Source organism: Microtus ochrogaster, linkage group LG5 (assembly GCF_000317375.1).
Source record: "Microtus ochrogaster isolate Prairie Vole_2 linkage group LG5, MicOch1.0, whole genome shotgun sequence".
In the NCBI taxonomy this organism is placed as follows: Eukaryota; Metazoa; Chordata; class Mammalia; order Rodentia; family Cricetidae; genus Microtus; species Microtus ochrogaster.
Genome location: NC_022031.1, coordinates 20,788,993 through 20,804,369, shown reverse-complemented (window position 1 = coordinate 20,804,369; position 15,377 = coordinate 20,788,993). Strand labels below are relative to the sequence as shown.

The following is a 15,377-nucleotide window of genomic DNA, read 5'->3' as shown; positions in this document are numbered from 1 at the left end:
TAGTGCAATATTGAAGCAAAGCTTGTGGGAGTAACCAAACAATACCTGATTTGACCTAAGGCCCATTCCATGAGATGGAATCTATCAAAACCTGATATGCTTGGGTCACCAATAACCAAAGATTATATATTCCAGGGACCTAGGGTAAAACCAAATACTATTGTTCTAAGAAAAAAGCAGTAACCATAAAATGACATTCTGCTATACTCATAGATAAGTGCCTTGTTCATCATCAGAAAAGCTGCCTCCTGCAGCAGATGGGAACAAATACAGAGACCCTCAGATCTCCGGGAATCCCTGCAATAGAGGAGGTAGAAAGTGTGTAAAAGCCAGAGAGGATGGAGGACACCAAGAAAACAAGACCCTTTACACAACATGAACAAAGCTCTTATGAACTCACAGAGACTATAGCAACACTCACAGGGTCTGCAAAGACCTGTACCAGCTTCTCTGTGTATATACTGTGGCTTCCAGCTTAGAGTTTTTAGTGAGATTTTTGAGTGTATGGATGACTAGGTTACTCTTTCTTGTGCCTGATATTGGGCTCTTTTCTTTCTGCTGGTTTATCTTGCCCAAATTCGATGTGACAGTTTTTTATTTTATTTTATTTTATCATATTTTAAATGAATGAATGAATGAATGCATAACCATAGCCACTATGGTAAATGTTAACAACTGAACTGACATTTATATCTGCTGAGAGATGGAAAATCAGTTTTATCCAATGGAGTGACACTGGGTTTGTCAACCATTTCAGGGAAGGCTTCATGTTCAGGAGTCGTTGATCAACACATAATGGACTCCAAAGATTTTTGTGTGCTTTTGTTACTTTACAGTTTTGTTTGGGATTTTGCTGTTGTTGTTGTTGTTGTTTTCCTCTTTTCGGGGGTGTTTTATTTTGCTTTCTTGATTTGGCAGTTGTGTTGTTGTATTGGGTTTTTGTTTGAGAAAGAATTTAAAATTGGGTGGGTAGGAAGGGAGGGAAGATCTGTCAGGACTTGGGAGAGGGGAAGAATATGATCATACTACATTTAAATTTAAAATTGTTTTAAGTAATAAAAATATAATAAAAGAATAAACCTTTAAGAGGCTAACTCTGAGCAATAATGGCTAGAATAGACTAAAGGTAAATAAATGATAACTGTCTTATGCTGTCTGTGTTTATTCCTGATAGGTTTTCACAGTTTAATACTTACCAAGAGAGTGTGTTGAGCTATGTAAAATCTGCTTGCTCTGTCCCCTGTGACACACAGAATCCTCTTAACTGACATCTGCTCCTAGTGGTGGCTGACTGACTCTTCCTGCTGAGCACAAAGTCACGCTCATGGAGAGCCACCATCAGTCCTTGGAACTAGAAGACACTTTGAGAGATATTAACCTTTGGGGACCATTTCAAGGGTGCCACAACTGCAGCACACTCCCACGGATTCCCTGTATGCATGCCTTATTAGCACAAGGATAGCTGCATCCCAGCTCCTTGCTCTCTCTGGTTTGGGAGCGCTGGCATTTGGTGACTTTCTGATTGATTATATGAATGTTAGGACTATTGTAAGAGCATTTGCTAAAACGTGGCCATTGTGTGAAATGCTGGGTTTAGATGTAGAAGTTTCATCATTATAGTAGGCTAAGTACCCCTGTCCTCGCTGGACAGGAAGGTTGTCACCAACACTGCAGATGTAAAAGGGTTCAAAGTGGTCACTACAAGTGAAGGTCAGTCAACTATCCTATTATCCCTGGGGACTCCTTCAACCTTTCATGTGACATTGTAAAATGCAAACTCATTCTCTGCCCCTAGAACTTTGTAAAATCCAGTTCTTACCTGGCTTAGTTAGGGTTTCTATTGCTGTGAAGAGACACCAGGACCATGGCAACTCATATATATAAACCTTTTAATTGAGGGGGCTTTTACAGTTTCAGAGGTTCAGCCCATTATCATCATGACAGGGAGCATAGCAGCATACAGACTGATGTGGTGCTGGACTTGAGAGTCCTACATATTGCAAGCAACAGAAAGTCAACTGACTGTCACATTGATTAACGCTTGAGAAAAGAGACCTCAAAACCTGTCCCCACATTGATACACTTTCTCCTATAAGGCCACACCTCCTAGTAGTGCCACTCCCTTGGGGGGGGCCATTTTCTTTCAAACTGAAGGAATAACTGTGCTGCTGTAAATATAATGCCGTACAACACTATACAAATTCAGATTTCTAATCACAGTCATTTTAACTTCTCTATTAATCTACAAGACACTTTAGGTCAAGAATGAAGTTATTCTTCATTCTTAAAATTCTATAAATGATGCTACACAATCATTTATTTTTTAGAAGTAATTTAATTTGTTTACCTGTGTGTCTGTCTGTCTCCCCCCCCGTGTGTGTGTGTGTGTGTGTGTGTGTGTGTGTGTATGTGTGTATGTGTGTGCACACGCGAGTGCGCACCTGTGTGTTGCGCTGTTTGTGTTCTATATGGCAGACATGTGGAGGTCAGAAGACAGTTTGTAAGGATCTTCCTCTGCTTCCACCATCTGTGTTTGTATTCACATTAAAAATATTATTTCTTTCTCTTTTTTGGAGTGGCATAATTTTATTGACAGGTAAATCAAAACAGGGATTCCAACCGTATCAAAATGGATTTTTTTTATATTTTCATTTCATTCGTTTTACATACCAACTACAGTTCACCCTTCCTCCCCTCCTCCCCTTCTATCCTATCCCCAACCTGCCTGGCACATTCAGTTGAGGCAGGACCAACCCTGCCCCCATCAAGGCTGAGCAAGGAATCCCACCATATAGAATGGGCTTCAAAAGGCCAGCTCATGCACAGGGATAGATCCTGGTCTCATTGTCAGGGGTCCCACAAACAGATCAGACTACAAACTGTAGCCCACATGTGGAGTGCCTGGTTAGGTCCCATGTTGTCGGTCTAGAGTGGGTGAGCTCCCAAAGTCCAGGTCAACTGTCTTTGTGGGTTTCCCAGTCAGGATTTTGATACGCCCCCCTCCCCTGCCTCGCTCTTTCAAGGCTGTAAAAAAAAAAATGAATATATAAAGACATTGAAAAGAACTGAAGAAAGGGCAGACCACACACACACAGATGCACACACACGTATGCACACCAGCTGTATTGCCAAGAATCTTAGAAAACAAATAGAAAAAGAAATCCCTGCAAGTCTTCCAGGAATATGCAGCCAGTGACACTCTGAACTAGCCTCATCGTCCTCTGATGGACTTGCGCTCTGCCTTAGGAACAGGGTTCATCAAGCCCTCGCTGAACTTTATGTACGTATTTAAAGCGGGAGGGGATGGCATGATTTCAAGGATTCAAAATGAATGCACTCATAATATTAAAAAAGATAGTCTGTGTTCTTCGATATACCATGTGAGAAACACACACCACCACCTACAAAGTGCCCATTGATAAAGTCAGGCCTGACCTTGATGTACTATTGTAGTATAATGAGTCAAATCTGGATAGGCATAATAAAGTAAGAAAAAATTAAATATGAGAAATTGTTAATAATTAAATAGCTCTAGAAGACATAATGGTCAAATATAATGTAAATTATCATCTCAACGAATCTACTGTAATGAACATTTCTAGATAATTAGAGAAATGCAGATATGAAATCTATATTAAATATTATTAAGAACTGTGGTGGTGGAGACAAGCTAAAAGCAAGCAGACAAGTCGGTAGACTAATTCTTGCAGTTAGGCAGGTTGTGCTGGCCCCCACACTTTGTCGATGGGCCAGTTAACTCTTGTATCACGTTTGTTTCACTGTGGCAGGGCAATGCAATGACATCCTTAGTGCCCACATACTAGATACAGTAGTTCATACCCACCTCACCAAGACCAGCATCGTGAGTGCACAAGAAACAAGTACAGGAAGCTGTACTCTTCCTGCTAACTTAAGATTGTGTGAAAGTACAAAGTTCCATTTTTATAATCACATCTCTTTATCTCTCCATGGAAATCCCTGTTAAAAAGCAGAGGGAAAGGATTAGACTTAGTGGCTTGCCATCCAGACTCCAGAGAAGGAGAAGTCTGAAGTAAATGCTGCAGGGTGACTCCAGAGGACCAGGGGCCTCCTGGGATGTGCAGGGGAGGAAAAAAAACCTTAGAAAGTTGGAGATATTTTAACTATTTCAAATGATAACTGAAAAGTCCACTCTGAGCCATAGAGTCAGTCACTGAATTGAACTAATGGAAGAGACAGGGTTGTGAAATTGGTTGAAACAGCCTGAATTGCTACTACAATGGTTACGATGATTTTGGAAGGGAAAACTCACAGGACTGAGAGAAGCAGGGTAGAGTCACCGGTGACACTAGTGGCCACGCGTGGGAATGGTAGAGCACACCTGAGTTCTTGTGACCCAATACACCTCAGCAACGCTGAGTACCAGTAGAAGTGCTCAGAGGCCAGATTCCATGCTCCTGTCAAAGGAGAGTATGTTTTAGATGAGGTAAGACTTTACAGGAGAGAAATGGAGAGCCCTAACATGCCCACCCGGTTAGCTTTTATTGGGTGCTGGCTACGCAGGTGCTGTGCTGAAGCTGACTTTGTGCATGAACGCATCATTCAGATCCTCGCATTCAAAAGAAGTGATGCGCACGGCCAGCTCCAAATGGGGCAGCAGAATGACCAGCACAGAAGGGTGTAGTGCTCCTGTTTGCCAGAGGAGAAAATTGACATTGGGGACATGGGGGTGATCTGCTGGAGAGAGAGAGAGAGAGAGAGAGAGAGAGGAAAAAAGGAAAAAGAAGGAGAAGTAGAAGGTGAGGCAGGGAGGGGGAGAAGGGATGGAGGAGAAAAGAGAGAGGAGAGAGTTGTTAAGAAATTGGTTCATGCCGGGCGGTGGTGACGCACGCCTTTAATCCCAGCACTCGGGAGGCAGAGGCAGGCAGATCTCTGTGAGTTCGAGACCAGCCTGGTCTACAGAGCTAGTTCCAGGACAGGCTCCAAAACCACAGAGAAACCCTGTCTCGAAAAACCAAAAAAGAAAAGAAATTGGTTCATCCTGGAAAATTACAATCTGCCCAGGAAGCTGGGAGATGGAAGAGAAGGGATAAGTCAATGCTGCTAGTGATCTGGAGAGAGAGAGAGAGAGAGAGAGAGAGAGAGAGAGAGAGAGAGAGAGAGGCAAGCCCCTGTTCCTCTGTGGTAAGGTTTTCAACAAATCTCACAATGTTCACCCACACTGTGGGGCAAAATATAATTTAGTTGGTCTATTTATTTAGATGTTAATCTCATCTTAAGGACACTGCCAGGCATAGGCTATTTTTTTTTCCACCAAATATTTGGCCACGGTGGCCAAGGCACATGGATACCTAATGTTATACATCCCAGGGCAGGATGTTTGTGAGGAAATCGGGTCCATGATTTGTCTCAGACCAAGACGCCTGTTAACAGTCTGTTAGAATGAGGCTAGCGGGCTGGGGCTAGTGAATGGGGGTGTATACACTGCCTTCCCCTCTGAGACAGGGAGACTGCTTCATCCCACAATCTTGTGGCTGTCAGGCCGCATGCCCATCCGCGTTGCCATTGCTACAAGCTGATCAGAAAGCCGGGGAGCTGAGCCATCTGCCTGCCTTGCTACTCAGACAGCAGCAGGTCCACCTGAAACTACTTTGCATTTCAAGCGGCCTAGAGAAAAGGGCAGGCTTTTTAAATTTATCAGCATATCATTCATTTACCAGTTCTTTAAAGTTATTCATATTTTCTTTTTCAGGTCGAAATAAGTAATGACATTGATTCTGAAAAGCGGCTCCTGGACTTGAGTTAGGGAACAAAGAACCACTAGCCTCTGGCACTGGGGATCCTACAGCGTCACCTTCCTCCCAGACAGCAGGACTGCAACCCCTGCGGGCCAGCGAATGCAGAGCTGCGAGGTCTTTGGTCTTAGCCTGTGTAACTTTAGCGTTGTTTGCTAGATGCGTTCTGGGTGCTTGGGTGGGTATTTTTTTAGTCATCTCCTTCTCATATGAGCACTTGTAAATTGTAAACAGAAAAAAAAGAAGAAAAAGAAAAAAGAAAGAAAGAAAAATGGTTTTTAATTTTTTTTACAATATTTAACTTGAGGCATGCAAAATGAAAACAAAAATCTGTGAAAATATTCTCAAAGTTATTTCTAAGGAGACTGTCTGTTGCTGAGGTGGGTGTGACTGACGTCCGTGCTGCTGAACCCTGCTAAGCGAACGGGTTTGTGTGAACAGACATTGGCTGTGGGCACCAGACCTAAGGATGGACCTGCCACAGCTTGCAAAGAACTGGATCTAACTTTCACAGTAAACACAGATCACTGTTTAAACAGCACCAGACACAGACAAAACACCGAGTCCCTTTTTCTCAACTTCTGAAGACTCCACAATATTACGGCAACCTAAATTTCCAGATTCAGGCATCTCTTGTTCTTGCAATATTCTGAGACACAAATTTATGTATGTGTTCTATTATTGTGTGTACAAAAGGAGAGAATCAATTAGTGGGGGTCATTCTCCTGTGGAGGGAGCTTAGCTGGCCCTCTTCTTCATAGTTTCTGCTCTTTGTTTCACTCCCAACACTGATGTCAGACCTAAGCATACAGCTCAGGGGCTGCGGGCTAGAAACCACAACCACAAATCTGTAGTCTGGAACTTCTAGGATATTCAGAGAGAACATTCAAATCCTATGGTATTCTCTGTAGAGACCTGTAAAGAAAATATGTATGTTTGAGTTACATCAATTTTTCATTTTCCCATCCATCCCAGTCACCAAGAAAATTACATTGGAAACCTAATTTTCTAAGAAGAAAATGGTTCAACTTGAAAAAAAAATAAAACAATTGTGGGGCTTTTTTTTAATTGAGACGAAATGCACGGGTGGTGAAATGCGTAGATTTTAAGGGTACAATGTGAGAAATTTTGAGAAATGTACAAACTGAATAAGCAGTGCTTCAACGAAAATATAAAACATGTCTGAGACTTGAGAAAACTTCCTTGGGCCTCTCTCCATTGTCTACACTCAGTACATATCCCTTTATGAACTGCACTGTGCCCGAGTTTGTCTGCTGATCTTAATGCTAATCTCATCTGGTTTTCACCAACTATCTGGACAAAGTGACATGGCCAAATGGATACATAAAACCTGAGTCAGTTCTCATGACTGAGGTTTAACTGCATGGCTGATCAACTTTCTGCTCGTGATGGAAGGCAGGCCCTTGTCAATGTTTTTCTGTCACTCCATTAGTTCCCATGTGAAAACCCAATTGGCTCCTTTGGTATACACATGAAAAGGAAGTTTTCCCACAAGTGAGGTTCTGTCTGTTCACTGTTTGCTCCAGGGATGAACCAATGTGGCTCACATATCTCTAAGACTCCCATAAAGCACTGAACTGAAACAAATGTTTGTGTTTGTGGAAGCCTCTCTGTTCCCCCTTCTTCCTCTTACGCACAAAAATTCTGTGTGTCTGTTAATGATCAGAATTTCATGCAATCACCTTTGCCCTAATGCCTCTAAGTTCATGTCCCCTGGGTTGTACCCTTTCAGTCAACTGTCGCCAACACTTGCTAAGTTTTATCCTGCAGACTAAATCTTGATTCTGAATGAAGAGCTCTTGGAACCTGAAAGATGGTGCCGTCAAGTACCAATTCCACAACGGAGGGAGCCGGAGCCCAGGACTGTGGCAGAGAGTGGAAAAACCGAGCCCAAGTCTTGTCTCTGTGTCACCTTGGCACCAAGCCTTGTCAGTCACAGCCCAAAGAAGGCTGTGCCTCCTTTTGAGTCAATGACAACTTTCTTTGGGGTCTCCTGCTGCATTATGTGGCAGCAGGGAAAGTTGGGATGCCTCCACCTTCCAAACATGTTCCAAAGTCAGCAAAATATAGGCAGGAGATGGATGAAAGGATTACAGGACTCTCAGACACAACAGGTCTGTTCATAGAGCAGTCCCATCAGGGAAAAAGTGAGAAAATGTGCTCCCCGAGGATCTTAGCCTCCCTTCCACCTGCTGGTTGAAGGAGGAGGATGTATCTCCAAAGCAAAAAAACTTGTCTCCACACTTCTCCAAACCTTGAACATGGTTGTTTAGAAGACCACTTGGCACCTTGCTCAAGCAAAATATTTACTCATTTTCTTATTCTTTCAGGGGAAAAAAAAAAGCCAAGCCTTGCTGTTCCTATAGATCTAAATAAGAGAGGAGGTTACCTTTGAGTAGCTGAACCTAACAAGAGATGGCAAGGCACTGCTGCTGGCCTCATCCAACAAACAGCGCACTCCTGGCAAGAGAAATTTGTCTCTATTAGAATCAAATAAAATACATGTTGTAAAGACAAGGGAAACCATCATGACTGCTAAACTGAGTAACAAATAAGAACAAAATTGCACTTTTCATCTCTAAAAATTAGAATCTTGCCGAGATTAAACAGACCTTCGTTTTGTACTTAATTTTAAAAATGACATTCCCAAGATGGTATCCCTAGGCAAAACATCCTGGGTGGGAAGTTTTTAAAACAAATATTTACCATTTGTGAGTCACTTTAACAAGGAAATTGGAGAAACTTTTCAGTTGACTAGAATTGAGTGTTTTGACTTGACATTTTAGATCAAAACAGTGTCTGCTTCCTTTCCAGGGGTGGTTGAGTAAAGTAGGAAAAAATACAAATGACTGATGTGTTATGGACTGGCCACAGGCAGCTCAGCTACAGCCAAGTCAAGACAGGCATGTATATGTTAATGAACTAACTCAAGGGCGGCCTTAATATGGTAGTGAACCAGCCCTAAACTGAGCAAAACTACTGCCCAATGATGATACAAAACATGCGGCTTTGGAGATGACCACTAGGTGGCGCTGCTCTGACCCGAGAGCTGGCCTGGGCACCCATCAGCAGGACAGACAACTTGTCTGCCTTCTGATATGACTCTGACTTCAGTGACTGTTGAATTTCTGGAACCATTGTTGAGCTCACACATACCCACCTGTCTTAAAGATGTAGAAACTTTAAATTTTGGAACTTAGAAAATATGTGGGAACTGGGATAGGTATGTATTAAAAAAAAGTTTGTTTAAAAAAAACAATAAATTACAAAAATATTCCCTCAATATACAAAAGGCCTGTAACATTTCCGAGTTAAGGAGTCTTTTAAAGTGTCTGGAAGTCGAGTTTAAATATTTGTTATAAATAAGACAACAAATTAAGACCAAAAGCAAAACCAATGGCAAAAATTACTCCTTCTGTGAATAAGTAGTGTGGCATTCAGAAAGGGAATGATTACGTTTAAAACATTAAGAGAATGTACTGATTGATTTTTTTTTTTAAAAGGCTGGGGAAAACTCTCAAAAGTGGAAAGCTAGAAAAAAAAAATCATGCCTTTGTGAGCAGCATCTCTTTCCTTCCTGAAGAGTTTAGAGAAACTGCCACTTCTACAAAGTGCATAAATCTCCTTAAAAACTGGGATTTGTGGGGGGAAATGGGGCCACAGAGAATTAACCATTTTCTTTGAACTTGCATTCATATAAAGGGCATGAATCCTATTAAATATTTAAAAAAATGATGTATTCAAAGAGTCCAAAATATGTTTTGGCTTGAACTTGAGAGATAAGTTAAAAGAATAAAAGAAAAGGGGGAGGGAAAAGAACAGAAAAGAAAGAGCAGGGTGAGAATTAGGATGAAGGAATCGGAATGGAAGGATGCCTCTCCTGGGCATGGACAATGCCGGCCCTTACCTCCCGTTTGCTTGCTTGGTCAAATGGTTTGTTTCACTGAGTAAAAACAAATGAGTTATTTTTCTACCGGGAGCACACTTTCCCTTTCCTCTTCAGAGGTGAAGAACTGGTCTGAAGAAATTGATAGTCTAGGTGGTTTTCCTCACAGAATTTGCTTTTATAGAGAACCGTGTTGAACCATAAATGTCCGTTACCATCAACACCACTAACAACAAAAAGATGAAGGCTTAGCTAACACCCTTGCCTGTTCCTCCTCGCATTCTAAACTTCCGGACATAGCCAGCAGAGAGTAGCCTGTGAGCTTACTAGAGATCTTGATATCCCCTTGTTTTCATCCTTTGTGGCTACCATTCTTAAATCATAACAACATTCAAAATGGCTGTGGAAGCTTATGCCTTTGCTCTTTAAATTCCAGCCAACGAGGGGGTAAAGTCATAAAGAATGATGTTTCTTTCCCTTAAGAACAGGTCTCAGAAGCTGACTGTATAGGTTTTCTACTTACATCATTTGTCAAAGTTTATTCTACCCCAAACGTTGTTGCAAAGAAAGCTGGGCAGAATATATAGAGCCTATATTCTGGATGCATTGTAACCATCTAAAACTAAGAATAGTAAACAGAGAGAAGAATATTGAGCAGTCTCTACCACACACTTCAAGAGCACAATCTTGTTGAAATATAGGTCTCAATTTCCTTTTTCCTTTTTTTTTTTTTTTTGGTGTGGGGGGTGTCAAGACAGGGTTCCTCTGTAGCTTTGGATCCTGTTCTGGAACTAACTTTTGTAGACCAGGTTGGCCTCAAACTCATAGAGATCTGCCTACCTCTGCCTCCCGAGTGCTGGGATTAAAGGTGTGCACCACCATTGCCCGGCCAAATGGAGGGCTCAATTTCTTAATTATTGTAGATTATAAAAACTAGGAATATACTTTCCAGCATTGTGAAAAATGTCCTCATCAGCTCCATGTCATAAAACTTTCTACTTCTTGCTTTTTTATCTAGTCTATATAGTCAGAAGCCAACCTAATGTTGTAAAATCTGAGAGTAGTGAGGAGAAAAACAAATGCATGAATAAAGCAAGCTTTACTTGGGGGTACACCCAGGCCTGACAAAGCTAGCTGTCTTACCCTGAATCAAGATTAAGCCCCTGCTGGCCTCTTAAGACCCCTTTCACAGGGGAGATAAGGTGTTCCCAGGATCAAGAGAGTCAGCTGTTGCACATCGTTAGAAACGCACAGTGAAGGGGAGGGAACAAGGATAAGGATGTACATCATGTAAATGGGGTTGCAAGCCTAGGATGAAAACCATGCTTCGCGGTTTACATCAGGTCTAAGAAACAGGAACTTATTCTTAATTACAAATAGAAACTTTTACTTGCAAGAACTTAACACAGGAACTTACTCTTTAACTACGAACAAGTTTTTAACCTGCATAGGACAAACAGGAACTTATTCTTAACTGACTTAACAACAAACAGAACCTTAACCTGCAAGGGATATTTTTTTTCTGTGATTTCTCTTTGGTGATTTCAGTCACTGAAGAGCGCCAGTTAGAGTCTCTCTGAGCACAAAATGTCTCCAAATCCCACCACCGCGACAGATGATTTAAAGATGACGAGGTGAACTGGGCATGAGTGTCAGACAGCTGGAGTTGGGTACTCAGAAGCCTCAGGTAGAAGGATTGCTTGACCCTAGAAGTTTAAGGCCAGCAAGATACCATTCATTCATTCATTCATTCATTCATTTAAATGTAAGCAAGAGGGACTGGAGAGATGGATCAGTGGTTAAGTGTGTACTGCTTGTCTGCTGCTCTTGCAAAGGACCCCACGTTAAGTTCCCAGCATCCACCTTGGTCAGCTCCCAACTGCCTATAATTCCAGCTCCAGACCATCCAATTTCCTCTCTTGGCCTTCTGTGCAATCAGGTACACATTCCCACAAAAGTGTGTCCTTTCTCTGCCAGCTAAACTCAGTACTGAAAAGACCTGTGCTGTCTCCTTGTGTCCTGCCGAGGAGGACACTGAGGCTCCTCAGAGCAGCGGCGTCACCTTGTGCCCATTCGATCTGTGAATCAGTCTAGCCTGTTTCCTCTGCGTTCAGGCCATGGCTCTCTTCTGCAGAGTCCCTGCTGACCAGGCCTCTTCAGTCAGCTGTGGTGACGTTTGGTGCGGGTATGCATGACCCTGCATGTTCACGTTGCAGCCTACCTACTGTTGGTGACCCATCTCTGTTTTTCTTTTAGCAGAGTGACTAGCAAGAGGACATTGTGTTCTCTTGGGTTTTGGGGTTTTTCTTGATTTCAGGTTTGTCTTCTCAGGGAAAATTGGAAATCCCAGACCACCTGTTGCTGTTTTTTACTTTCCACAGGATAGAGCGGCTTGGTCTCACTGTACCTGCTTTCTTCACTAGTAGCTTAAGCACAGTTGTGTGGGCTCTAAATACCCTGCACACTGTGCTTTACCAGCCAGCATGTAGATAGATTACTTGCAACAGTTGGAGGACAGGTCCTAGGGAAGTGAACGAACGTGCTAAGAAATTGCTTAAAGTCACTTTTGGGTCTGCTTCACATTTTCATCCCTCATAAGCCTCCTTACTCAAAGGGAAGTTCTGGGTGATTTCTGGCATCATATCTATCAAAGCGAAAAGCAAACTCACTACAGTTTTACAGTGGTGTATGAAGACCACCTACCATCTCATGTAATCACAATGATTACTACCGAACTAGGTGTTGACGGTGGAAACAGGCATTGCTTTCCTTCATCAACACCTGTTTTGTAGCCTGCAGACTTCTCTTTGCATTGCCTAGATTTCGCATAATTATAAATTATCATCAATTAATCCATTTGTTCATCCAAAATATTTAGGCATTGATTTGGGTTCTCATTTTACATCTTTAGCATGCTTTTAAGATCCCACCATTTTCTGGGCTTGGTGCTTTCGGCAAAATATACTGTGTGAAGTAGTAAGGTACATATCTGTGTTTGTTTGAGGTGGGGTCTCATGCCCTGAATGGCATGGAACTCACCGAGACCCACCTGAGACCCACCTGCCTCTGCCTCCTGATTAATCAGCTGTGATTAAAGGCAAGTGCCACGATGCTCAGCCTGTAAGCAAGACTAGAGCTCAGGGCAAGTCTTGTGGCTTATTTAACTTGCTTCTAGAAGATAAGCAGAACTCATTAATTCGCTGTATTGTTTTCAAACCACTTGCTTCTCACAATGGATTTAAAACTCAGTTGATGACTGTTAGACTTTTAAATGTCACAAAGAAAAGTACTGATGACAGATACCAAACTACAGGAAATAGACCCAGAGATCAAAGTCTCTCTGCTGGCTGAAAAATGTCCCCTGTAACTGTAGGCCCTGCGGGGTCTGCTTTGGCTAGATCCTAGGCGAAGTAGGAGGCTTGGGCAGTGGTTTTAGCGGGTTGTAGTCATGTTTCTTTTTTCTCATTTGTTTCAGAGCCTGTAGCCAGCCCGCTTCCTTGATTTCTTTGCACACACACCTTGCATTTCTACACCTTTAACTAAGGAGCTCCATAACAATTATACAGAACCTTTAAGAAAATGGGGTTTTTGTTAATGCTCTGCTGCGGATCTGGGCTGCCATGTGACAGATGCTGCCACAGGCCCAGAGTATTATTAGCATCAGTAATAATTGTAATAAAAACATGTCTCGTTTTCTGTTAAGGATGTCTACGTTACACTTTTTTTTTTCCCATTTCACATAACTCAAGAGAAATGTGGGTGTGAGCACTTCAAAACACTTTCAGATCCTCAGGGGAGACTCTGAAGTGGAGAGAATTGGAATTAGTACCTACATCAGTTCTCAGAGAGAATGCCTGCCATCCAATAAAGAAGCAGCTTCTCATCCCCCTCCTAGGAACTCCTAGGTGAGAGTTCCCACTGAGAACTCCAGGGCTGGAAACAATGAGAGGTTTCTGACTTCAGAGGATTCTCTGAGACTTCTTACAGATGAGGAGAGTGAGCCCCACTGCCTAGCAACCTCCTGCATACCTAGCAGAGCCAAGGAGCAAAAGACAGACAAAAAGGTCTCTGCCACCCCCAGTAGGTTCTTTTATAGTCCACATTCGGAAACTCTTCATGGGGAAGCTCTCCAACCTAGAATGTACTCCTCTTAATTGAACCACAACTCATATTCATCTTAATAAAATAATTAGGATTAGGAGCAGAAAACCTAAAAAGCAGCTATTGCATAAAATATGAAAAATACTGGCAACCGTTTAGAGCACTGCCCCTAAAAGAACGCAGGGAGAAAATTGCGTAAGGACCTGAGTCGCTGGTTTATGGACACATTTGGGGGTAAAAATTGCTGTCACGGAGTCTTCATGCAGTAGGGCATTGCTCCACAAAGCAGTGTTTCATTTCGATGATCATAAACCCGGATGTTAGTTAAAATCCTGCCCCTGTGAACTAAGAACGAGCGCGCCTTTCTCAGCACAGCTCTGTTTCAGTGGTCTTGCATCACAATCATTAGTGCCTTCATCTGAATGAAACTCTCTAGGTTTGGCTGCTGAGCACACAGACCTCATTGTTTACGCTTCTTTAATGTCCTATTGCTGTTGGCAACACAATATGCCCGGAGCAGGCAGTGGCCCCATGCCTATAAGTATCCTCTGATGCAGTTAGGGTCATGTAAATCTCACTTTCATCTCTGAATATTTTTAAGCTAAAGACACTTAGATTAAGAACATGGCATAGTTAATACCCCAAGCATCTCCCCTGTGTGCCCCATGTAAGAGCCTTAGCATGGCAAGAAAGTGTCTGAAGTGGAGAAACATTTGATTTTCAAGATTTAAGTTCCTAAAACCAGTTCCTGAGGCTTATCCCTGTAAGAGATTTTTCTTTACCTGGTAGTTACCAAATTGTCTCTTTTGGAGCAATAGCCAGCTTCCTCAGGCACAGACTTCTCAAAGTCCTAGAATATTTCACAGAAAAAGGGGGGGGGTCCCCCAAAGCATGCCACACTGATCTGGCATGCGCTCTCCCTGAAATTCAAGGGTTCTAGCTTACATTCACCAAAAACAACCTTGCTTCCTGTCCCATTTTCTCGTCTATCGATAACCGGTAAAAAGAAAACCCATTGGCAGCTGCACTGAGGCGTGCTTCTCATTCCTGCATTAGTCAGACTTGCCCTGTGGTGTGTGAAGCTGAGCACCCAGGAACTGCGACTCATGGGGAAATTTTATTGCAGGTTACCGCCATGCTTGGCACACTTGTCAGTGCAACAGCTGGCACTGAGGGACGCAAGAGTCCATGAACTCCTTCGAATCACATCCTGCAAGCTGTGGTGACAAGCAGTGGCTACTGTGGTTCCTTCACAGCACTCGGGCGGAGCCCCTCACGTGTGTGGGGCACTGCTCAGGTATTAGAGAAATAAAGCAAAATAGCAGCAGAGTCGTCCACGGGGAGCACACGGTCTAATCAAGAGGAGATATATTCACCGGCAAAGCCTCAAACATTTAACAACATTCTAGGCTATCTGGGCACTGGCAGGAAGTATGGGGGACTTCCCTTCCCACAGATTCTGAGCTCTGGTGAGCAAAGATGATGTCAGCCCAAATGCGACTTCCTTTGCTACCTTGGGATTCTTTCAGGAAACACTTGCTATGAATCTGCTGATGAAAGAACCCCTCAGCCCAGGGGGGAGCAATGAAAACACA

General features: G+C 42.7%; 1 protein-coding gene across 1 annotated transcript in view; it reads left to right on the top strand.

The window, feature by feature from the left end:
• Positions 1-8,820, top strand: part of Nkain3 (sodium/potassium transporting ATPase interacting 3) — a 619,021-nt gene extending 610,201 nt beyond the window's left edge. The window contains exon 6 of the mRNA XM_005361913.3: positions 5,732-8,820. Within this exon, the coding sequence (XP_005361970.1) occupies positions 5,732-5,745 (14 nt within the window). The 3' untranslated portion in view covers positions 5,746-8,820. The remainder of the gene's footprint in view (positions 1-5,731) is intronic.
• The last annotated feature ends 6,557 nt before the right edge of the window (positions 8,821-15,377 follow it).